This window comes from Molothrus ater, chromosome 1 (genome assembly GCF_012460135.2).
Source record: "Molothrus ater isolate BHLD 08-10-18 breed brown headed cowbird chromosome 1, BPBGC_Mater_1.1, whole genome shotgun sequence".
In the NCBI taxonomy this organism is placed as follows: Eukaryota; Metazoa; Chordata; class Aves; order Passeriformes; family Icteridae; genus Molothrus; species Molothrus ater.
The window spans coordinates 105,654,659-105,680,833 of NC_050478.2; the positions used below are offsets into that span (position 1 = coordinate 105,654,659).

General features: G+C 39.5%; 1 protein-coding gene across 2 annotated transcripts in view; it reads left to right on the plus strand.

The window, feature by feature from the left end:
- GREB1L (GREB1 like retinoic acid receptor coactivator) overlaps positions 1-26,175 on the plus strand; it is a 131,851-nt gene that overhangs the window by 87,185 nt on the left and 18,491 nt on the right. For both annotated transcript variants that reach the window (XM_054514016.1, XM_054514015.1), the window contains 13 exons: positions 1,550-1,687; positions 2,023-2,142; positions 3,876-4,013; positions 5,792-5,977; positions 12,166-12,492; positions 13,355-13,483; positions 14,074-14,208; positions 16,108-16,305; positions 17,149-17,329; positions 18,731-18,923; positions 20,351-20,484; positions 22,503-22,842; positions 25,830-25,945. In XM_054514016.1, the coding sequence (XP_054369991.1) occupies positions 1,550-1,687; positions 2,023-2,142; positions 3,876-4,013; positions 5,792-5,977; positions 12,166-12,492; positions 13,355-13,483; positions 14,074-14,208; positions 16,108-16,305; positions 17,149-17,329; positions 18,731-18,923; positions 20,351-20,484; positions 22,503-22,842; positions 25,830-25,945 (2,335 nt within the window). The remainder of the gene's footprint in view (positions 1-1,549; positions 1,688-2,022; positions 2,143-3,875; positions 4,014-5,791; positions 5,978-12,165; positions 12,493-13,354; positions 13,484-14,073; positions 14,209-16,107; positions 16,306-17,148; positions 17,330-18,730; positions 18,924-20,350; positions 20,485-22,502; positions 22,843-25,829; positions 25,946-26,175) is intronic.

Sequence of the window (26,175 nt, forward strand, 5' to 3'; positions counted from 1 at the left end):
GTAACTGAGAGTTGGGTGCAGTTCTGCATTTCTAACCATTATAGTTCCTCCACATACATGTGCTGGAATTTAGTCTCATTTCAAGGAATTTTAATATATCTGCTGTTTTAATTGCTTATTTCTGTATTGTGTGTTTAATAAATTGTAGCCCTCAACTGTAACATCTAAGTCCCACACTGACACTGTTGGGATAATCTGATTGTTTTTTACTTTAGGTGGTTCATCTTTGAGAAATAAAAAAGAAATCATCACACTTATTGCAGGACAGTATGCTTGAATAAGAAAATATATCTATTTATTTGGTTTATATATGCACATGAGCATATATATATCATTTTATACATGATGTATTACGTCTGCTATTTAATACAACATGGTATTGGTTATGGTACATAATACAATTATGTTGTATCTAATAAATCATTAACAGTTCTTTGTGCAAAACATCTTTCCCCCTCCATACTTGTGTGTTTTTATTTTGCACTGAAATTTCTTCCGAGCTTTTCAACAACTTCTGTAACTGACCCATGCCCACCATATCTGTCTGTACAAAATTATTGACTCTGAGTAGATATGAGGAGCTTACAATGGGCAAGTGAAATGATTCATATTTTGTAATTGGCAATTGTACCAGAATTTATTTGGATGTCTGCAGCTGGGGAGTTGCATTGTTTTGAGCTACATACCCACATCTCTAACACTTGCAGTTGCAGCTGCCATCAGCCAGCTGCTGCACCATCTCCTGGTGTTGCTCCTGGAATGTGTTCTTGGGAGCTAAATCCTTGTGAAGCTGCCTGATACCAGCAAGGAACTGCAGTTTCCAGTGGCCTCCATGTTGGCAGTTTATGCCATTTTTTTGATTCTGCAAAAACTGAGTTCTGAAAAAGAATGAGAATGATGAGTGATGGTAACTTCTGGTGATCATCTGTGGTGGATATAGCGGGTCCTGCCAGAGTGTCAGACTTGCTGGGACTGGAGAATCACCTTAGGCAGAGGTAGCAAAATTAAGCATGGTTTGCCTCAGTAATGCTCAGGCCATGTACACTTTGCAGCAAACTGCCCTGTCTTCCCCTGCCCAGTGTCCTTTGCTAAGGCTTTAGATGAGAGTCCTGTAGTGAATTACTGTGCATAGCGTAGGGATGACTGGGGGAAATTGTGTAGGTACACACAAGTGGCTTAGAAATCTTTACAAACTGAATTCGTGATGTATATTAAAAAAAAAAAAACACTGTGTAAGAAAATATATCAAAAACTTCGCAATAAAATTGTGTGTGTGTAACTTCTTATTGTATTTTGGTGGGGCTTTCTTTGCATTTTTTTCTTCCACCTATCCCTCCTCACCTTGAAGTCTGGACACCCCTTTTCAAGGCTTGGATTTTGCAATCTGCATGTTTCTCTGCTGAGTGCATTTCATGATTTCCCTGAAGTATGTTTTTTTTCAGTCACGCATCTTGCCCTGTTCTTTTGCATCAGTGTGTGGCTGTATTATTTTATTTGTTTGTTTTTAAGAATGTCTCAAGCCACACACTCTGTATTTTATTATACTCAGCTCCTCTTTCACTGCGTGCCACGGATGTTGCTAATGGAAACGCTAATGGAGGAAGAAATAATGCATTGAGTACTACAGTCTCTCGGCCAATGCCTCACTCGACATCTCCAAGTCCTGGCTGTGCAGCTGGAGATCAAGGTAAAGAAAACCTCTCTGCTTTTTTATTCTAAGCTGCACTGGATGGTGAGCTTGAAATTTGTGATTTTGTTCTCCTTCCAATTGTAGCTGTTCCTACTGTTCAGTCTTTACAGATCCATTTGCTTTTTGGCATGACCATTAATGATAATGCTGGACATTTTAGAACAGGTAACAATGTTTTTCACATCACAGTCTGGTTTTATGTAAATCTAGGTATGAGCCTCTTTTGCTTTGCGATGTGATACCCTCTCAACACTGATGGGAAATGGAAGGTGGGCTGGAATTTGGTCATTTGAGAGGACAAAGTTTACAATTAGTTTTTGCTTTCCTTCCAGCATCCATGTCCAGCTCTGGACCACCAAAGAAACGCCACCGAGGATGGTCTCCTGGGTCCCCAGTCCCACCTCCTGGTTTAGCAGTACCTGTTCCTACGATCCGACCTTCGACAAGAACAGGTAAAACTTGAATGACACCGAGATTTCATTTGTTAAAACGTGAATTCAGCCAGCCCAGCAGCCCTGTGCTGCACCTCTCACATGTTGCACAGCAAACATAACTGATCTTGTTGAAGTATTTAAGCACACCATGGAGTATTTAAGTACACCATGCTCCCAAAAAGCACACAGGATGCTTGGTCCTGGTAGTTGTAATCTAAGATGCGACACAGGGGAAGTAAAACTGCTGGGGGAGAACGAGGAAAGGAAGAGGCAAATAATATTATTAAAACTATAAAGCTAAAATAAATCCATGGTTCCCCCAACTGTAACTCAGTTGTTCTAAAATTGTGCAGGTGTATGGATATATGAATATATTTCAAGGATTTTTCATTAGCCTTCACCTTGACTGTTGTGTTTCAGTGTGGTGTGGGATGCTACAGAACCTGTACACTCCGTTTCTGCATGGGAAAAACAGCTTTATATAATTTTGGCCTAACAAAGGACACTGATACTGATACACTAGATGATCTTCAGTTAAAAGCAGAAAGTGAGACCAAATGTTAGTCATGTGTGGAAAAGCTGTTCGAGTTTAATATCATGGCAGGAAATAGAATTAATTACAAGTACTCATCGATATCCATGTAGATACCTCTTTATTCATAACTGTTAATAAAACTGTTCCCTATTTGAGTACTTTTCAGTCGTGAGATTTAGCATATTTTCTAAAGGGGAATAAAGAGTTATTTATTCTTCTCTTATAGAGTGAAAGAATAAGCATCCAAGGAGTGAAAAAAGCCATTCATCAATATGCACAATGCTTTTTTAACTCTGCTCTTGAGAACTTGGTTTTAAGATGTTTTGGAATTATTTTCAGAGATATTCATCATAGGAAGAAGGGTTACATGGTAATGCAGGCCTGCTTTTCTGAACACCTCAAATTGCAGCTTTTGTCGGTTTCTATCTTCAGAAACCTGCTGAAGAGACATGTTATAAGGCATTCTCCCCTGTTTATTGAGTTTATCTCCACTAATCTGCTACCTCTGTTGTGTATTCCATTTTCTATGAGGCTTTAGTAATACTTTTTTCTGTTGGATAGACAGCTTCCCCTGGTAAAACATTCAGGTATGCATTCATTCATCCTGACTTTGATGTTTTTCTATTGATGGCATGGTTCGAAAAAGTGGTTGCAAACCACCAAATGAAGCCTAAGAAACTTGTGAAGCAGGCCTTACTCTGAAACCTGATTACAGATTACAAAATTCTTGCACTTGGCTTCCTTTATTTATGAAAGCTGCTGCTGCTCTTTCATGAGTAAAGCCTGATTTTTATCCTTGTAGCAACTATCAAAGGGCAACTTTGAGATTTTGGCCTGCTTTTATTTTTCTTATCTACATATATTCTAGGTCAGAAGTTGAAGCAGTTTCTTCCCTTGTATTGAGAGGCAGTATTGGGGGGTGGCCTTTTGGCTTAGTACTTGGCATTGTTTAAAGATGCATATTCAAACCTGTGTTTTGCTCTCTCATTCTCACCAACAATACAGTGGCCAGAAAAAGTTTTATTTTAGGGATGGGGCTACAGGAGGATATAGGCTCTTCATTTAAATTACTTAAAACTATAGCAGGAAATGCAGAGACCTTTTGAATTTTATTACAGTTAGTGATTTGCAGTAATTTTTTTCTTATTTGTTCATAAGGCCAAATCACAGTATGAGCCTTTTAGTAATGGAAGTCTCTCTTTTCTTTACTTTATAGAGCCTCTTTTGTCAGTCCCAGTTCCTCAATCCATGTTAACTGGAATTTTACAGCCTCAACCCATCCCAGCAGGGGAGACTGTAATAGTTCCTGAAAACCTGCTGAATAACTCGGGAGTCAGACCAGTAATTCTGATAGGTAAGTCTTACACTGGGGAATCAAATGCTGCATTTTGTACTAACACATACTCCCCAGGACAAAGAGGGGTTTATTTCTTTTTGTTGGTTCTGGCATTCAGTACAATACAAAGTTGGTTTGTCACAGATATTTCCTTTAGTTGCTCAATATTTAAAACTGAGAGTCAGGCAATTTCTGGAGAACCTGATTTGCAAACAGGTCACCACTAGGTCAAATTTATGCAGAACCACTGGCCAAATCTAAGTTTTATACAAATAAGATTTTTGTAAAACCCAGGGAGAGAACAATTTCCAAGTAATGAAAATAGCTTTCTGGTATAAACAACTTATAAACCAAGCAAATATTTCCTGCAGCATTTATAGTTCAGATCTTGAAGCCCCAGAATTCTACATGAGAACCAGAAAATTGATTTGCACTGACTAAACAGAAGTAAATCATACTAACTTTTGGTCATTTATAGTCCATAGTTCTTGTAAGCAATTGAGATAACAGATCAGGCTTCAGGCTTTTAAAATCCTTTAGGTGTATAAAGTACTTTGTTAACCCTTAGGAAGACATTTTATTAAGAGTATGACTTTTAATGTGAATATGCCTTTCAACCTGAGCTATTTGGGCATAATACATTAAAATAGATGGGTCAGCTAGTGCTGCCAAATTTTTCATGAGTGAATTTTTTTTTCACTCTATATTTTATTTAGGTCCAATATAGTATAGATGGTCATATAAAGTAGCTTCAGTGTCAATTGAACATGCTTGTCAAAACAGTCTGTGGAATCATTTACATGAAGGAATGGAGAAGTTCTCCAAGTCCTGACTTGCACAGATAATTTTAATACACACAGCTCCTGGAGAATTAACAGGGCCATGTACACCAGTAAATCTGTCAAGGATAGGGTTACGCTTCTGGTTTGTTTTGCTCAGCGTTGTTTCTGGAAGCCGATTATAAAGCTCTAGCGCGGTGCTCTAATGGTTTTCAGAGAAACACTTCCTTATTAAAGATGAGAGTGCCTACAGCCATCAGCTTAAGTGCAAATTGAATGCAGCCCTTAGGCTCTTGGAGAGCTGCCATTAAGTCCTCAGTTAGGCTAAACTGTTAGTGGCCCTGAGAAACAGCGTCCTATTAATAGTACAGAACCAGATGTACCCAAAAGGATGGATTTGGCAAAATCTCTGTGGAAATGCTTCTTTTGAAATGAAAAACATTCTGAAGGAAAAGAGGAGTTAGCCTGTGCTCATGTGCTTTACCTTACAGAATAGCATGTTTAGTTGTCAATGTTTATTTTACCTGTTTATGAAAACAGAATGGGGAGGTGGCAAAAAAAAGTGAAATCAATCACAGCAATACCACAGTGGTTGAATCAATGCTGATGTGACTTATCCTGCTTTTATAATGTTAAGATCAATGTACTTTTGCTTTAATTGATTTTTCTTCTTTGTACACTATATTATGGAGAATCTGTATTTAAAGGTCAGGGTAAGACCCAAACAGATAATATTTTCATCTCTATTTGGATAACAATAGTTATTACCCTGCTGGATATCATGCAGTTAATGTTAGTTCTTGCAAATGTATGTGATCACTTGTTGTAAAATGCAGCAGAGGATCCCTGGCCTATAATTTATTTTTGTAAGCTATTATAATGCCAAGAGCAGTCATTGGTGCAATGTATTTTGCCAGACAGCTTTAAGAAAATGTTTGGAAATGTATTATTGTGCAAGATTTCATGTAATGGCAAATTTTATGAATTTCTGTGGGGGTTTTGTTTGTTTTATCATAGGCTATGGCACTTTACCTTATTTCTATGGAAATGTTGGTGATATTGTTGTAAGTCCCTTACTGGTGAACTGCTACAAGATTCCACAGCTGGAAAACAAGGATTTGGATCTCTTGGGCTTGTCCAGCAGTCAGCTGCTAAGTGTGGAGAATATGATACTTTTAACTATTCAGTATCTTGTCCAGCTAGGTAAGCAATTTGTCATAAGTACTTGGTTTTATTTGAGACTATCCTTTTTTCTTCATACCTTCTTTATGTCCCTTTTAGGGCCAGTTTTCTGGCTGCTTTTGTGGCTGGAAGAGGCAAGTGGCTCCATCTAGTGTGTGTGACTTTGCCACTTGGCTCCTGAAACGGAAGAAGTGAAGTGAATTTAAAGGCTGATACTGCTTCTACTCTCCATATGGGGATTGACCAGGTCACCTTTGTGAAATGGATTTGCAATGCAGATAACTCATTTTCTTAGGGTATCAAACCATCAGTTATCACAGCCCTTTCTAAGGACACTTGGTCTGTTTTATTCAGTTTTGTGACAAATGCTGGCAGATGTGTGATGGTTGTCATTGTTTTGGTGACAGCACTGTTTACATGAAAACCACATTTGTTATTCAGACTAAGGCAAGTGATTCAGTGAATATCTCATTCTTGTAAATGTTTTTGAAATGGACTTTTTGCAAGTTTGAGAGCTAACCAGCAAGTCACATTTTTTTCCCTCTTATTGCAGGTCCAGTCATTTTCCCCACCTTAGAATGAAAAGAGAGTGGTAGCAGCAAGGTTTTAGAAGTTAAAAACGCAGGATAGTTTTGGGAAACTTCTATGGTAGTCTCACCCTAACTTTTGTATTTGAAAAGATGCCACTTATCACAGGAGAGTGTGAAGTTACTTTTGTGAATAGCACAGTGCATCTGTAATACATAATGGTAAGAAATATGCAGGTGTTCCAAAAGCAGCACAACTGCTGATAGCCTTACAATTTGGGGACCAAATGTGCTCCAAACCCCAAACGGGCAGGTTTCACCCATGAGTGCTTACACTTCTCTGCAGTTTGTGGAGGAGACAGGAAGGAAACCATTTTCCATGTTGTAATAATACTCTCTAAGTGACCTGTTAGCTTTGTTTATCATTCTCTGCCTCACTAGTTCATTGGATGCCATGTTAGAACTGGCAAGGGGTTTCTTAATTTTTTTACAGGATGTTTTTCTGTTACCTTCTTTCAGTGGCCTAAATTTCTTATTTGAGATTTTCATCTTTATTGGGAAGTTGTAGAGTGTATGTGGTAAAAACAGCTGCTTCACACAATTCTGGATTGATAGAGGCAGCTTGCAAATTTGTAGCCAGCTGATAACAGCCTTTCCAGTTAAAATAAACTATTTGTTGAAACCTGTGAGTCAGTCAATCGTGCTCCATGAGCAAGTCTAACTTTAGATGGATGCATCAAGTCTGTACTTGCTGCAAACTAGAGGAGGCTTCATGCAAAGCTTCTGTAGCTGAACTGCGTTCATTGAGCACTGTGACTTCAGCATAAAGCAGTTCTCTTATTAGCAGGTGTTTAGTTTGGCTTTTGTTCTTAGCTGGGCAAAGCTGGATAGTTTGCTACTTGACCTTATGTGGAGATGTGTGCTGGTACTGTAAGATGAAAGAGCCTAATGAGGAGAAAAGTAAAAACATTCTGTAGAGGAGGGGATGAAAACATGCTGCTGGTTTGAATATTGCTGTAAACTTAAAGCTGTTGGAATTGTGACAGCTGCACTGAAATGTAGCCTTTGTCCCTTGTTGTTAAATCAAAGCAGATTAGAGATGAGTGGAGGGTGGCCAGATTCAAAAGTTTTTGACAAGAAGAGACAAATACACATATAAATAAACAAGTTATTAATCTAAACCTCTTTTTTTAATTGAGAAAGTAAGACTAACATGTTTTTCTTTTCTCCAGAGTATATTGCAAAAGAGTAAGATAAAGGCAAAGATAAAAAAGCAGGCAAAAGCATGAAAGAGAGGCTTACCTAATTTTTTTCAGATCTCACTACTTGTATAAAATATATTTGCAGATGACTGTGATCACAGATAATAAGAATATTAGCTATGGAAGTGCTCCTTTTTTGGAGAAAAAAAGATATAGCAGAGAATTTCTGTCAGCATTCTTGTGAAATTATGATAGCATTAATTGTAGGATGTTGCTGTTGTGTTTTCAGAAATCAGCTGAGCAGCTCGTGATGATATTACCAATCAAAGAAAAAAAACAAATGCATTTCTGATGCTTTAAACCTTCTTTGAAGACTATACATAGTTAAACCTGTGATTGTGAGCTGTAGTGTGGCTATAAATAAATTCCACTGACTGTGATAAAGAAATAAGTAAAAAGATAGAGAAATGTGTTTGATTTTAGTCTGGTTTTTTTTTTTTTTTAGTCTACCTCTGGGTTATCTTGTTATCTTTGGCCGCATTCATGGTGAAGTGTTCTCAAGTATTGTTTTTATACATCAGAATGCCCATATTTGCAGTATGGGTTACATTCCACCATCTGCAATCATCAGCTTTTTACAAACACCATCTCAGCCTATGTAGTGCTAAGGTGGTCTGTGTTCTGGTTGAAAAAGATTTCTGAACCCTGTGGTGTACCTCCTGTTTAGGATTCTGAAATCATTCCCCTTTCTCTCTGTGCATTGTTGTGGTGCATTTGAGTCATTTTGACTCTAGATTTTGTATGCTGTGACACCCAGAGGTGTTTTGTAGTTTTAATGTCCAAATGCACATCCAGACTCAAGGCTCTTGCAGGGCTTTGCTTTGAGTAGAAGGGATTGTGAGAAACTAAAAGCAAGAGCTTATTCCAGTAATTATCTTGTCTTAGGTGGTTGGAGAAGTAGTTTCTGTGGGATGTACCCTGAAGAAGATGAGTGTCATGCAGAAATGGATGACATTTGAATATATTGACTTAAACTGTATAGAATAATGGAATAGAATCATAGCAGCATTGAATCATTTAGTCTGAAAAAACCTTTAAGATCAGTGAGACCGATCATTAACTCAGCACTGCCAGGTTCACCACTAAACCATGTCCCCAACTGCCACATCCATGTGTCTTTTGAATGCCTTCAGGGATGCTGAATAGGTTCCCTGGGCAACCTATTCCAATGCCTAACCACCCTTTCAGTGAAGAAATTTATCCCAATGTCCAATCTAAACTACCCCTGGCACAACTTGAGACCATTTCCATCTGTCCTGTCACTTATTATCCAAGAGAAGAGACCAATCCCCACCTGGCTACAGCCTCCTGTCGGGTAATGGTAGAGAGCAGTGAGGTCCTCCTGGCCCTCTTTTTCTCCAGGCTAAACAGCTCCAGCTCCCATTTCCCACAGAACTCGCGCTCACCAGCTCTGCTGCCCTTCTCTGGACACGCTCCAGCACCTCAACACCCTTCCTGTAGTGAGGGGCCCTGAACTGTACACAGGACTCGAGGTGTGGCTTCACCAGTGCTGACTACAGGGGGATGATCCTGCCCTGGTCCTGCTGGCCTCGTGACTTCTGGTGGAAGCCAGGCATTGGCCTTCTTGGCCACCTGGGCATGTGCTGGCTCGTGTTCAGCCAGCCATCAACCAACAGCCCCAGGTGTTCTTCCAGCAGGCAGCTTTCCAGCCACTCTTCCCAAGCCTGTTGCTCTGCTGGAGGTTGTTGTGACCCAAGGGCAGGACATGGCACTTTGTTTTGTTGAACTCTCGGTATCTCTCGCTGGTCACAGTGACCCCGAGAAAAGTTAGAAAATCTGTTTTCCCAGCCCCGGCATTCAAAGAAGGAGTCAGAGCTCTTCATTTCTTGGTCTCTAGGTTGTTTATTGTATCTTATCTATGAAATTCTTTCTTCTGTCCAGCCGAGGTCCATTCAGCAAGACAGTCAGGCACTCTGCCTGCCCCCAGGGTGGTGTTATGTCTTTATACTAAAAATTACATATACAATGTTTACAATTACTTTCCAACACCTGTCACCTATGTTAGACAGTGAGCTTCTACTCTAAACCAATCTAACAGTGCCAACATCACAGCAGAAGATGGAGGCCAAGAAGAAGAAGAAGGAGAAAGGCTGGACATGCCCAGATCCCTCCATCTTGCCCCCTGAACTCCCATTCTAGAAACCCCAAAAATCTACTTTTTCACCCTGTGATAACTTCACTATCATTCTACTTAAACTGTCATGGCTTGCAGATCTTCATCTAAGGTTGGTAACTTGCTCCACGGGTCATAATCAAAACCACAGGCGTTTTGGGCTCTGTGCCAGGGTCTCTGAGACCCCTGGTGGGGGTCCTGGCAGTCCAGGACAGCCAAAGGGATGTCCTGGGTTCCGACATTGAACCTCAAACCGTTGTCCTCAGCCTATTGATCCAGCCTGTCCAGATCCCTCTGCAGAGCCTTCCTGCCCTCTGTCACCTGCAAGCTGCCCGAGGGTGCTCTCATACAGAATTACTGAATACTGTGAGTTGAAAGGCACCCATAAGGATCATCAAGTCCAGGGAATGGCCCATATGGAGTTTGAATGTACTACCTTGGCATTATTAGCACTGTGTTCTGACCAGCTGACCCAATCTCATTCAACCCCCTTGTCCATATCATCAATATAGATATTAAACAGACTGGCCCAAACACTGAGCCCTGGGGAACACCATTTGTGCCCAGACACCAACTGAATGTAACTCAGATATTAATATTTTATGATATTGTTTATTTTGCAGTTTTGTTTTTGAAATCAAGATGATCATTTGCATGCTCATTTCTGTAGAGAATCTTCTATATATTCCCTTTTAGCATCAATATGTTTTTTTAAGGAAACTATTCACAATCAAAATCAATATCAATCATTTTGTCTTGCATCTCATTTGATATTAGTTCCATTATTTTTCTAGACTGCTGTACTTTCTTATAAGTAATCTGAGTGAAGTTCTGTGTATTCTCATACTGAGAATCTGCTTTTCCATTTCTACCATTATTTTAATCTTCTTGGATTCATGATGATGACCCTTGTGTTTAGAGCCTATCTCTTAAGTAGCCTCCCTCAATCAGCAAAAGCTTCCTTTAATTTCTCTTAGTGGGTGACATCATTTTCATTTGTTACTTTATTTCTGTAGAGGAACATTCTTCTCTACTGTTATAAGTCTATTTTTTTTTAATTTTGAGGTCTTCAAGGACCTAGAATGTGTGATGTTTTCTTAGAGGGAAAAAGAAAATCCATTTCCAAAAGAGAGCTCTAAAAGAGAGCATTATGCCCATGCTGTGTTAAATTGGACTCTTCAGAATTTTTCAGTTTGCATCAAAAATGAAAACAGCCTTGCACTTACAAGTTTATAGTTGTCTTACCATCCTGTGGTAATTGGATGGTGGCACTTTCCATATGTTACTTCTCAAAAAGGCAAAAATGACAACAGCTGGCAGTTTTTACAGATTCTCTGCTGTGGGTTATTTACCCACACCCTGTTTCTCACACAACCTTTCTGTTTCCTGGCCTGAAAGAAAACATAAAACCAAACCCACTATTTCACATCTCTCTGGTATTTAAGCGTCCCCCCCCCCCCCGGTTTAGTCAGAGAAAAGCAAGATGCTGAAGTGTGAAGCTGCCTCCTTTGGCACTGATATGAGATCTTGGCAATATAAGCCATGGTTACTTTTTACTCTGTGTTTTAACTGTTCCTGAGTATCTTTGACAATGAGACAAAGCTAACTGAACAGAATGTTAATTGAAGTTCAGTTGGAGGACTGATGCCAAGATAGGATGCCGTATATTCCTGTTTTCCAGTTCAAGTTGACAGTACAGTTGACAGAGTCTGGGGAATGTAGATCTAAGATTGCATATTCTTCTTTAGGTTAGGTGCTTGCAGATTTGCTAAATTAATTTAATGAAGCTAAGGAAGAGGTTAAACGTGTTTATTTGCATCCATGCTTAGTTGATTAGTATGCAAGATGAGAAAAAGCAAAACAAAGAGCACTTAACAGGCTTTGTCAGGCTACATGGCTGTGATTAGGGTGCAAGGATAAGCATTTTGGTTTTCTGCTGCAAAAACACATGGCTGCATGCTTAATCCTTTTCTTCCAGGCAAAAGGCACATATTTTCCCACTCCCTTGTTTGTCCCACCAGTTGCTGAAGCTAGGAATGAGGTGGAATACCTCATTGTTTGGAAGAGGAAAAAAAAAAGGTGGTGGTGGTGGAAGAGAAAGGCTTCTAAAATAAAAAAGAATAAGCCATGTGGGTAGATATCCACTGAGCAGCAAGTAGTTTTTTTTTTAAATATAAAAAAATATGGTGAAGGAGCTGTCAGATCAAGACAGACATGTAATTATTCCTGGTTCAATAACATTTTTATATGAGACACTGTTCTTCTATTTGTTTGTTTTCATTGTAGGTCCTGACCAGATACCCCTGAGGGAAGAATTTGAGCAGATCATGTTGAAAGCTATGCAGGAGTTCACTCTGAGGGAGAGATCCTTGCAAATGAGTGCACAGTGTATCTCTGTGTCACCAGGTCAACTCCCTTGGCTTGCCAGGTTAATCGCCAGTGTGTCCCGGGATCTCGTGCACGTGGTTGTCACCCAGAACTCCCTGGCTGAGGGCATCTCAGAGACCTTGAGGTCTCTCAATGAAATGAAACATCAGCAAAAGCTACCAGATTATGTAGTTGCCATTTGTGCATCCAAGATTAGAGGAAATGAATTCTGTGTAGTGGTTCTAGGTGAGTATATTTGCAGACTGCTTCAAATGGCAATGCCAAATTCATTTTCTTGAGTTATTGATCTGGTTTTTAAATCCCTTTTGTTCTTTTTATTCTCCTTTGTATTGTTGCACTGCAATATCAAAGCTTACTGTATCTTCAGCAAGACTTGGAGTACTGAAGTCCATGAGGATATAGAAAAATATCTTTATGCCAGTCATTACTACTTCTTGAGAGGCCTGAGACTTTATTGTTTGTGTGATTGCCTTAGAAAATATCTTGAAGTGACCCAGTGACAAAAGAGTTGCTTTGACTTTGTTTTGTGTAACAACTGCGATATTTTACGTGGCAGGGTCTTCTGCAGACTGCTTAGAACAGAATGTGCTTTTCATCCTTTTTGTCCTTATTTTTATCCTTTTTATTCTGCACTGATGACTGGCTGTGCTATCTGTGTGTGAATGAGTGTGTCTGGATGGAAATGAACTTTGACTAGTCATCTTTCCTTTGTAGGCAGATAAATCCGTAATGCCATTTTTTACTTTTTTAATCTTTTTTCTCCCACACTAGGGATAATTACTTTTTTCCTATTTATCTAGAATCCTCCATTTAGTCTAAGGTGCAAATACTTATTTTGAGTATCATTTGTCATACAAGTATGCAAAACGATGTGTAATCGCAAAGAACCTGCTAAAATTAGTTATATCAACTAATTCTCCAGTCACTGATGAAGTAGACTTGAGACTGCTCTCCCAGTCTACTGGGTAAAGGCAGTGGAGATCCATGATTGAAAATCAGAGTGCTCCAGACTTCTAGGATGAGGAGGTTGTGTTGACAATAAATTGTATTAAGGTGTGCTCTCACTCTTTCCCCCTCTCTTCTCCAGGTCAGTATCAATCTCGGGCACTTGCAGAGAGCATGCTTACCACCAGTGAATTTTTAAAAGAGATCAGTTATGAGCTCATCACAGGGAAAGTTAGTTTCCTGGCATCACATTTCAAAAATACATCTTTAGGTGAGTGATTCTAAGAAGCAGAAGTTCTAGCCAAGACAGTCTTGTCTTTAGGGTTGGTGTGTCTCCTGTTTAGCAGTTAAAATGCACATGGATATAGCTCTGCTCTTTCCATTGAGAGGCATTCTGTTCTTCTCTCCTCCTTGTGTGTAAAAGAGTGCTTGTCTCCTTCACCTGTGTGGTGGCAGTTCATAACCCTCTAGCAAAACATTTTTAACCCTGTCTCAGCTGTTGAATATAAAGCAGGGCATGTAATACTTATGTAACCCATAAGTACACAAGTGTTTTCTAGTTTGTGCTTTTAGCAAGGTTTCAGAGGTTGTTTTATGGTGTGTATTTCTTGGTAATCATCAGATGTCACCAGTAGCTGTAAAGCCACAGACCTGAAATTATAACTGTGGCTCCTTTAAAAAAAAAAAAAAAATCCAGTTGGTAAATCAGTAGATAGGAAAGTATTCTCCCTCCTCTTCCCTGTATGCCCAGTCCCTTGCCCGAATGCAGATTTGACACCAGCTGTGGGAGAACATGGGTGTATGTAATGTTCAATGGTGTTTCTCTGACATGGTTTCCTGGTGTTGCTCATTCTGATCTAGGTGATGATTTGGACAAGCTGCTGGAGAAGATGCTACAGCAGCGAGGGGAAAGTGTCATTATTCCTTTTAATGGAGATGTTAGTGAGTGTGTGTCATCTCAGGAGGCAATTGCCATGGTTTCTACACAAGAACCAGGTAATTTTTTTTACGTGCAAGATATTAAATAAGTGAGTAGCTCGCTAAACGTCAAAATGCCTACACCTCAGGAGAATCTGAGGGCACATTTGCAGTCAGTGTGCCAATCTTAAAATACTAATACTGCCAGCTAAATGTAGCAATACAGCAGTTGCTCAGACAGAAAATCTCTGTAACAACCTTCAGCAATTTTTTCGCCTGATGTTTCTATATTCTATTAGCTAAAACATGTTATCTTCTGTTAGTCATCAGGCAGACTAGGAAGATGTTTCTTTGTAGCACTGGCAGAGTGGATTCATCTCATCTTTTTGCTCAGAGAAAAGGAATGTAACCTTGAGTTTAAGGCAGAGGGGAATTGTGTCCTCCTGATCTCCTCAGCTGTCCTCTTGCTTGGTAATATGCATTAAAGGCTTGTGCTCTGAGGCTTAAACTTTCAGGGCATGTGTTCTAAGATCTTGGGCTGAAAGTGTTAGGCAAGTGTGATCTGTAAATTGTTGATCTGAGATGTATCTTACTCAGCATAATGTGATGAGATGCTTAAGTGCAAAAGGTAAGCTAGGATTTCCTGTCTAAAATTGCTAATTTTCAGAATTATTTAGCTATTCAGACTTCTAAACATACTTTCCTTTTCATATCACAATACTGGCAAAAGATACACTGAGCTGTTGTGAACACTGAGATTCTTTCAGGTCCAGTATCAAAGCAAATTCAACCTCCAGTAAGCTTTTTTCTGTGAAAGAAAGGTATGCTATTGGTTCATATTAGTTAACTTAAATTCATCTATTTGGTATTAAATCTAAATGAAAGCAAAATGGTTTATTGTCTCCACGTGGATCAGGAGATCCAACTAGAAGTGCTGCCAGGCACTGTGTTCTGGCACCCTCAGAAGTACAAGTCTCAAGCTTCCTCAGAGGATTAATTTGAAAGGAGAATGATCTTTAGATTCTGGGGGTTTTTTTCTTCTTACTGTGTACCTTTTTTTAAACCTTCATATTTTCTCAAACAATTGTTCTGAGTTAGTTTTGTCCTTAACATGTACAGTGGTTGAAGCTCTTGAGAAACTGCCTGAATAAAAAAAAAAAAAGAATTAAGTCTCCTAGGCAATGAGAGGGACATTTCTTCCTTGGCAGATCTGCTGAGATGGACACTAAGGCACATTTGAATGGGAGATGATCACATGTGCATATGCACACATGAAAACACGTCCCTGTGTAAAACCAACACAGTGGTAGAAGTGGCATTAACAAAATTGTAATACTATTACAGGATTTAATCTGGTAATCTGCAAGTTGAAAAGTGGTTGATGAAGCATGGATTGTTGGACATAGAATTTACCTCATGGAAATACTGAAATGGAACATGCTTTTTATTTTGAAGAAACATGAGTGCTCTGATCAGTCTCTCAGTTCTCTGCATCTAGAGTGATATTGGTGTTCATTAAGTCCAAATAAATCTGAATTTCAGGAGAACATTAGAGCTTTGTACCTCTCTCTCTCTCTGCTTTTTATTATGTGTACACATGCACATCTTTATATGTATCTAGGTATGTGCATGCATATTATGTATGTGTTGGTTCATTTAACAGAATGCAATTCATTGTGTTGGCGTTGAGTTTCCTTGGGTTAGAAATCCTTAAAACACTTTGGGTATTTTAAGAAATGGACAGTGCTATACTTGAGGTCATCTGATATATTACCACATTTTTACCAAAGATAGAAAGTTGGCATTTGTGATCTGGACCAAACTTTCCAGAGAGTAGAGATTTATTCTGGTGAGTGATGTTTTTTTCCTGATAATAGAGGGTAGGCTGTTTGGAGGGTCATGCTTTGCTGGGGGGGTGGGAAAGTAAACATGTTTCTTGCTGTGTTTTGTTTTCTTTTTCAAACAAACACACTCTAGATTTGGATGTTGATACCTTCCAAATTTACCAGCCACAGCTCACAGTTGCCAGAAAGCTCTTGTCCCAGGTTTGTGCTATAGCAGACAGCGGCAATCAGAGCCTGGATCTGGGCCACTTCAGCAAGGTGGACTTCATCGTTATAGTGCCCCGTTCAGAAGTCCTGGTGCAGCAGACCCTTCAGCGGATTCGACAATCAGGTAAAAGGGAGGGGAGGGAAAATAGGCTCATAAACCCCAGTATGGGATGTTATTACATCATTACTGGTATATGGGGAAAAGTAAGCTGCTCCAGCATATCTTTTGTCCTCATAGTTTGTCTTTTACTGCACTCCTCAAAAAAAGAAAAATTTACAAAATCATTAAGAACCTGAAAAATACCTAATTGATCCATGTTTCAGAGTAGTTTACTTTTTTAATTCAAATGGCATTCAACATAATATACATTGCACCATGCCTAATTTATGAATATGACAGCAATATATCTTTACAAAGACTGGTTGTATTGACACAAACATTGAAGCAGAGCATGAAAAGTATGATATGATTGATATGATATGATGTATGATACGATATGATTATGATATGATATGATATGATATGATGATATGATATGATATGATAGTAGGAAGAATCAATTTTACATGAATTAATGATATTTGCAAAGGAAAGGTCAGGGTGACTTTTTCTGACTCAAACAATATTAATATATTAGCTTAACGTAGGCAAGTTTGGCCTAGGATCAGTCATGGAGCCATAACCAACTGAGTGCTCTTTTGGAAATGTTTGTGGAGTCCTGATATTTTCCCCCCACTTTTTGATAATGTGAGAAGTTTTTGAAAGGTCTTCAGGCAGTTTCTGGAGGAAATCCAGAAGCCAAGGAGCACCTTTTGGCCTCCATTGTGAGAGAAATCACATTTGGATAATCGTCTTCCTACTGGGGCCTATCAGTGGTTTGGCAGACAAGTGGCAACTTCCCATTGACCCTTCATTTTTGGATGCACTCAAAGGAAAATATTTTTGTTGTATTCTCCTTTTTGACAGGTGTGCTTGTGGACTTGGGCCTAGAAGACAATGGGACAGCCTATCAGAGAGCTGAGAAATACGTGGTCCGGCTGGACAATGAGATTCAAGCTAAATTTGAAGTTTTCATGAGGCGGGTGAAGCAGAACCCCTATACGCTCTTTGTGCTGGTTCATGACAATGCCCACGTGGATTTAACAAGGTAGCTGCTCCAGTCTGCTGAAGGCAAACCATCCTCTCCCAGCATCTTCCCATTAGGTTTTTCAGAAGACTTACCATCTTAGACACATATTGCTTTGCCTAGGCATTTTTAAGGCATTTTGTGCCTTATAATCCAAGAGAATCTCTTTTGGTTGCCCATACTTATTCTGATTCAGCTGAAGGTAGGTGAGAGTAGTTTCAGATTATTGGATGCCTAAGAGGACTCTTTTTAGGCTCGTGTGCTATGGTGCTGAAATCTAGGGGAAAATGCTGGATTTTGCAAATTTCTTTGTTCTTCTTGTCTTTTTTTTCTGTTCCTCTTTTTTTTTTTCTGTGCTCAAACCCAAATGTGTCCGATGCTCACTAGCTGGTTGTGCTTTAATTCATGTTTCTATCTCTGATAATAGTGTTGTTTGTGATATGAGAAAGCCTACAGGCATTTTAAGTCTGCATCATAAGAAAGATGCCATAGCTTCTTTAAGAAAAGGATTTAAAGAAACAGCTGTATTGAATTTGGCTTTCGGTCTAAACACAACATGTATACACGTGCAAAAACATTTATTCACACCAAATCACAAGTTCATATTGAAAGAAGAAAGAAATAAGTAAAGCTGATTATTCTGTTCTTGTTCCATGACTAAACTAAGGAGAATAATGTGGTTTAAACATGATATATAAGGTTGTAGGATTCTTTTCAATATTAGAAAAGGTGTCCCTTCCCATGGCAGAGGGGTTGGAACTAGATGGTCTTTAAGGTCCCTTTCAACTCAAACCATTCTATGGTTCTATAATAAGCAAAATACTCACCTTGAAGGACAGCTGAAAAGAGACAAAAGCAACATTATTTCTACCTGGTCTTCCCATTCACTTTTTTTTACTGTCCTTGCTCTACTTTGAATTTGGAATTTCTGAATATATAATGGAAGTAAAGGCAATTTCAGGAGCTCAGAATATCAGTAGACTTGCCAGCTCTCCACCCTTTTATGAATTTGTTAATTCAGACTGGAAATGCCACTGGATTACATAAAATTGCTGATATATCCTATCCCCACAGCACATGGAACAGCGTTTCTTAGTGAGAGGGGTTTAATCAGCTTTGGCTTATTTTTGGTTTCCTCTGTGTGATGCTTTTTTAAATTGTCACACTAATCCACCTTCTCACTGTCAACAGATTTTGATCCTTTATTTAGGTGTTTGTTGTTTTCCCTTGTTTTCCTGAGCTCACCCACAGAGAACAGTCAAACATTTTTTGAAGTCTTTTACCTTTCCAAAGAGATTTTTGGAAAAAAAAACCCGTGGTTCTCTGTGTCATGTTAATTTAGACATTTTTCTGTAGGAAGAGAGTAATCCATTGAATTTCAGGATGTCTGTAAAGCAATTCTTTGCATTCTTATTTCTGCAGTGCCATTTCAAGTTCCCTGTCACATGGTGAGCCTAATCATGGTCTGGCTGATAGAGTTATTAATTGCAGGGAGGTGCTTGAAGCGTTCAACCTCCTTGTTCTTCAGGTCAGCTCTTTCCCTTATGCCCTGCAAACACAGCAGTCCAGGATCAGCTCTAGCAACGAGGTGCATTGGATACAATCTGACACTGTGGTAAGTGTTTAACTGTTAATTTTAACTGTGAGTTTTAATGTGGAATTCATGCCTAACAGAGTCTAGAAAATGCTTGTGTTGGGAGGGAGCTCTTTCTCTGCTGGAGTTCATTATCTCAGATTCCAGATGGACAGCCCTGAGATAGTGATGGTAGAGGTAGCACCTGATATTTAGGACCAGGAATTAATCAGCTTTCTTTATCCAGTCATGGAAGATGAGAATCCACTTTCTGTGCTCTGGTCAGACAAAGCTATGTAGACATGCCATAAAGCTCCAGAGCTGCCTTTCCCTTTTCAAGCAGTCTGACTTTTGACTGTAAGTTACATGTCACATAGCCTGTCATGTCTGTTCATTACATTCCCAGTCCTAGTTAAAGTTCTGTGCTAGGTTAACAAGTTTTGGTGTAGCAGGTGCTGTCACTGTGCAGAGGAAATGTCCTGTTGGATATTCTGCACTATTAACTTTTTCCATCATTTCAGCCAGCTGATTCTGAGGATGTTTTGGATAAACCTGCTAAAAATAGCATTTTCTCCTATTATTTGTTTGGTGTATTTATATCAGATTTGACTTTACTGTGCTGAGTGGACCATTTATTTCTGCAAAGTGTCTTAAAATGAGAGCTGTAAAAAATAGTTAATGTAAAATGACAGAATGAATGAATATTCTAAGTTTGCTTTTTGGTTGATTGTTAATATAAACCATGTGGTGACCTTCTAAAATGGTCTAGACAATTTTTTTGTTTCCCAAAAGTAAAAAAATTACCAACTTTCAGTCTTCTGATAAAAAAATAACCCACAAGAAAGGGGGAGACTGTAGGTGGTTAATTACATTCCTAGAGATTGCTGCTGATATAAATGCACTGGAGAATATGCTGTGCTTCCATCAAAGGCTCATGAAATTTGAAACACAAATATTCTGTCTTTCTGATAGCTGAATGCAGATTTACATTCCAACAAAAAAAAAATTACTAATTTGTGGTTTTCATTAGAAAAGCATGTAGACTCTGACAATCAAGAACAACTTTGGAAATTAATAATCCTTCTCTTTTCAGGTTCTACTCTAAATAGAAATGAGATGACAGTTGTCAGTAGATTTAAAGCCAGAGATAGGGGATCAGAAAATGAGTAGCAGAATTCTAGAAACCCCATGCAGTCACAGGTAGTAGATAATACTGAAAATTTTGCAAGGACCTACATATGTCTTTCCTAGCTGTAGGCAATTAATAGGTTAAGTAAAAAAATAAAAAAAATAAAATTTACATTTTATTGTATTCATTGAAACAAATAAATAGCATCACTTAGGGAGAATGGATAAAAAGAAAGGATTCTTTGGTTGGGAAAGTGCTTTCCACTTATTTTTTTAAAAGACACAAGAAATAAAAATTTGTTCTGGAATACCTATATTTTTGCTGTTTGTGCATGAAACAGGATGATGCGGCAAGTGAAGAAAAGCTATACTTTGGTTTGAATGAATACAGCAAATCCCTCCAGTGGGGAGTCACAAGTCCCCTTTTGAGATGTGATGAAACCTTTGAAAAAATGGTCAACACGCTTTTAGAAAGGTAAATAATAACATGGAAACTTGGGATTCTGCCCAGTTGGGATCTTAAAGATACATCTTTATGAGCCCCATTACAGGGACGAAGACATGATGACCTTTGATGTTGATCTTGGAAAACATGAAGTAGGTGCAATTTTAATTTTGTAACAATTTTAGTGCAGTTGAAGAAGGGAGTGGATGTCCTTCATTTGTTTATAGAAGAGATTGGGCCCATTCAGCAGCAAGCTGAATTCAGCTGTGCTTCTCTCTTCTTTTGGCTCAGCCCTCACTGAGCTCAGAAGGTAGCACAGGTTTCATGCCTCACCGCTTCTGGTGTCTCTCTCGTTGGTGGTGAGGGTGTTTCTAAAACAATTTTTGTTATTTCAGTAGGTGGCCATGGTTTTGGTTCCTGCAGCTCAGGGCCTGTTAGTACCCTGCAGCTGCCTGAAAAAGCTACTTTCATGGCACATATCCAAGATACAATTAAATGTGTCCATTTCAGGAGTGAGGGGAATACTGTCATTTCCAGCAATGTGGAGTTAATCTGCTATGCATATCAGCAGGACAGATCCCTTATAGCACTTCAAATAATAGGTCTCGTGTTTTCATGTTCGCTAGAACAGGATTGTTCTGTGTCAATACTGTGTTTTCTGTTTTAATTAGGTCAATATAATAGTTGTAAATGTATCTGTATTTATTAAGTAAAAGTATGTTAAATTAGCAACATTAATAATTAAGTATATCATTAATACTTAATTTTGTTATTATCTACAAATAGGCAATAATAATTTGGTCAGTTCCTTAGATTTCTTCTATTCTTTCTGGTCAAATCCAGTGGAAGAGATAGTGGTCACTATCACTCTCTTTCTGTTTAAGTGTGGGTGAAACAAAGGATGAAGGAGGATTTATGTATGTGCAAATAATCATACGAGATTAGGATAATACTAGAAACTGATGGCAGGTGAACCTCTCTACCTTGGAGCCAGGCTATGTTTTTGTGTGGCAGTTTATCAGTTTAGGCTCTGTTTTCAAGAAACTGGGCTATTCTGTCTGGGTGGATGAGCCATTCAGCCTTACGAGCTGAAAATATTGCTGACGTTTCTGTATTATAAGAAAGGCTCCATTTGTTTTAGTAGCAGAAGTGCAGTGGGTACTTTTATGGCAGGAAGAGTAAAAAGTATTTTAAAAATTAACTGGTTTAATGACTGGCTGATGGTATCCAGAACAAACTACTGTATCTACTGGCTAAACACAAACCCAAAACTTTCTTTAAATGGGTATCATATTGTCTATTAGATTACTCAAGAAAGACACCAGAGAAATTTAGAACTTCTAGTTATTTTAGTTATTCGGACTTATGTGACACAAGACCAGCACTCAAAGCATAGTAGTGTGTTTTTCTGTATTATGGTGGCAAGGGAGCTCATGGGAAATGTCTAGAAATTGAGTGGGTTTTTTTGCTTGAGTAGGTTTTAATTTTATTTCTCTTAAAATTTTACTTCATATTTGTTGTCACTGCATGTAGCTGTAATGAAAGCAATGATGTTGGCTGTGTAAGTTAAAAAGCAAAATGGGAGTTCAGATTTGGCTCAGAACCAGCAATTCCTATTGGTAAATCCAGCTTTCTGATGAGAGATTGAGAGTTGTGAAATTATGAAGTACTTTTCCCACTAACTACTTGAAGCCACGATGGTCCTCAAGTTTGTAGAAGAAAAAGCTTGTGGAAAGCAAAGCAATTATAAGCGTGTGTTCTGGGAATAAATTCGATCTGAGGTGTTCCTTATCTCCATCAAGCCAAAGATCTTTAGCTGAAATTTTGGACTAGATCAGGGTAAGAGAAGTTTATAATTTCTGTTACTTGAGCTCAGGACTTGGGCCAAATTTGTTCAAAATTTTTGTCTATGAAAATGGAAGACTTCATTTTTTGACCACTACTGGAAAAAATAGTCACTTCTTCACTGTGCAGTCCTGCTTTTTGGCTGATTTTCAGACAGTGCTGTGATTTTGCACGTGCTAATGCAGAACCGTGTCTCCCGCAAGGTACCCGCGGCTGCACAGCATGGTGATCCGCTGCTACCTGCTCATCCAGCAGTATTCCCAAGCTCTGATGGCCCTCACCACCATGGCCTCTCTGAGGGATCACAGCACACCTGAAACACTCAGCATCATGGATGACCTCATCACAAGTCCAGGAAAGGACAAGAACGGCTGTGGCCACATGCTGGTCATCCGGGTGCCATCGGTGCAGCTGGCCATGCTGGCCAAGGAGAGGCTGCAGGAAGTCAGGGACAAGCTGGGGCTGCAGTATCGCTTTGAGATCCTCCTGGGGAACCCTGCCTCGGAGCTCACTGTGGCCAAACACTTCGTCACACGGCTCAAGGTCAGCAGGAGCTGAATGTTTGTTTGTTTGTGTGCTCACTGTAGTCATCTGGCTGTTGTAGCTGTTTTGTGGTTATTCCCACGTGTTTATAGGTGAATTATTCTGTAGGGAAAGGGCAGGTGTTCTGTATCTGTCACTGTGAATGCATTTCTGTACTTGAGCATAAAAGGTAGAGAGACTTGGAGCAAACCTGAATTGTTACTGGTTCATGAAGTCAAACACCAGCTGTTATTTCACTTCTTAAAGTTGAATAACAGCATGCATCAGAGAGGGTTCACCTCTAAAAGCAGAGCTCAGATCTCTGTAGGCAAACTAATTATTTCCACCAACTTATCTGTCTGTCTAGTGTATCTGTTGTCTGCTCTGTTCATCTATCTTCTGCCCTTCTGATAACTGGTAAAGTATACTATTTGTCACAGATTTCTTTCCTCAACCCCTGCATGCTGAAAGCCTAAAGAGTCTACATGCATATATGCCTAGCATATCTGCACCAGCCTAAAATTTTGCATGGATTTAAAAGAGCATGGTTCAAGTCGCAAAACCCACTTCATGTATTGACCTCACTACATTAAACAAAGGGGAGATGAGTTGTCTGCCTTAGGTATCAGCCTGAAAGTAGTACTGGTTATCTGTCCTGAACTTTGCTCACAGAGAGCTTAATTTTCTGCTTCTACTGTGAGTTACACACTGTATTCAAAGCCACGGAAAAGAGGGATGAAAACCACAGAAAAGAGGAATGAATTTTTTGAGCCTGTCTGAGAGAGCTTGCCTACAGCCAAAAGCAGATAAAATGTCCTTTAAAGAAACTATGACTCCTGCTTCTCAAACTTTATGTGCAGCAGGAGAGGGAAGAAAGTAGTCATAAATGAGACAATGGCATGTGAGATTAACTGCTCTGTGCTGGTGGGTTTTTTTGGATAGGAATGAATCCCACTCTTAAATAATTCTGGGTTGAATCCTGTGAGGGCTTCTTAATAGTGCTTTGCCATAATGAGTTGCAGCCCTTACACAGTGCTGAAGCAGCCTATGAGGCCTTGACTGTGGAGCTGTTGCAGGTGGATATCCATGTAGACATTGGTCTGGAATAGAGGAATTTTATCAGGTAGAGAGTGAAAAATCTTCTTAATAATTCTTCTTGTTCCTCTCTCCAAAACATAGGATGTGTTTTTGGACTGAACAGAGCTGTAGGATTCTTTCTTCTTTTCTTGCAGTTTACTAGAAGAAAAGCCCTCAAATCTGAACCATGCATATGAAGGGAGTTAAGGAGAAGAATTCAGTTGCCCAAATATAAGCCTGTAATGTCTTTTTAGGTGGGGTGTCCCAGTAGTATTTCAGAATAATAAAGGTCACCTGTGAGGCTGGTGCTGTGCTACCATACCTGCTAGTCTGGTGCCTGGGATAACACAAGATTTCTGACGTGGTGTGAGCATATGTTTGGGGAGCTGATTCCCATTATAAAATTCATCAGCCTAGGTTATTGCAGACAAATTTGATTTAGTCTCTATGCTGCTGGGCATTTGTTCTGACATTAGGTGGAGTACTGAAACGACAGGACTAGAGTCAGTGGAGAGCTTTCAGTACGAGCATCCCAGCCCTTTTTTTGATGTGTGTATGGGGAGAGAGCAATATGAGGCTACTGAGTGCTGAGGCTCAAAATGCGGTCCCACCAATAAATACTCTTGGTTGCAGGAAGGATGAGACCTCATCATGACCATTTTCAGAGGCAGGGAGGGAAGCTTTACAGGTGTTAGTGAACCCAGCTGAAAAGTGTGACTTTACTTGGTCCCTCTCTCTGACGGCATTAGCAGAGTGTGTGATGCCACAGCAGGGCAGGGAGGGTGGGAAGCTGTCTCTGCAGTGCTGGTGGCTGCATTGTTCTGTCAGACTAGCTTGCTGGTCAGCCAGACCAGCCAGCCAGGTTGTTCCTCTCCATCAGGGAGTCAGAGCTACAGAATGAAACAAGAGATGGAAGACAGTTTAAATTAACTATTTCACTGACAGGGATGCTGTCATGGCATACCCTTTAAGTGTAACAAGAATCAAACTGTTTGGGAGACATTCAGAAGTGAGGTGCCCTGAGGGTTGCACCTCTCTGACCTTCCTGAGAAAGATGGTCAAGAAATATATCTTCTGGATGCAAGTTTACATCTCAAAGCCCTAGGCACTCATTATTTTTAGGTCCTTATGCTAGCAAAAAAGAAAATCAAGGAAAATCAAAAGAAAAATTGTCTTCCCCTATTTCACTTTATAGTCATGCACTTTCACAGAAACTTTGTTTTGTGGAGAGGCAGAGGAACACACAGCTGGACTAACCCTTTTGAGCCAGAAGTTCTCTCTCTGCTGCCAAGGCTGCTTTCCCAAGTCATTAGATACTGCTAGTTAATTGGGGAAATAAATTTTTTCAGTAAGCTCTGCTGGACTGGGGGGATTGAAGGATGTAAGGACATGAGACTGATGCTACCAACCTTTCCAGTGCTAAGGGAAAATGGTGCAGTTTTGTGGTCTCAGGCCTTGATAGACTGTGGGTAAAGAATTCTTTCAGGGGGGGATTACCTCCAGGGAAAGGTGAAATGTGTTTCTGTCATGTAATCTTTCCTTGTATAAAATAATTAAACAAGGTTCATTGGCCCATTTTCACGCTCCACTTCAAAGTCTTACTTTAGCTTTACATTAATATCTTTTATCTGTGCAAACTGAACGCATCAATGGCTTTTTTCTCTGACAGCCCACACTAATGCCACACCTGGTGAATATTTCCAGCACTGAATAACGTATGCTATGCACCCATTTTTCTTTGCATTTAATGCTTGGCTAACAGTTGGCTACCAGAAAACAAATGCATGCCTGCACCCAAGGTCTCCTTCCTGTTGGCCCTTGAGTAAGCAAGCTCTGTATAAAAAGCAAAAGCAGGAACTGGTGAAAAAAGGAAACAGCAGAAGATTTAGAAGATTTCATTTAGGTGTGACTGGAATATTCTCTGTTCACAGGCTTGGAGGGGCAATGAGCAGGATGACTGGATTCCTCGCACCTATCAGGATCTGGAAGGTCTACCTTGCATTGTTATTCTCACCGGCAAAGACCCTCTGGGAGAGACTTTCCCCAGGTGCTGTTATTACTCTTTCAGTGTGGTTGCTTTCTAACATGTTTAGATGAGTTGGTTTTGATTCTATCTAGCTGTCTTTTCACAAAAGAAGCATATTTTTGCAGACTTCAGTTAGAACTGTTTAAAGGTTTGAAAAGTACAGCTTGTGAAAAGTCATGTGTGGGTCAGTAAGTGTCTGTGCAAAGTATGAAGGAGCACACCTTATGTACTGAATATTTAAAAATAATTTT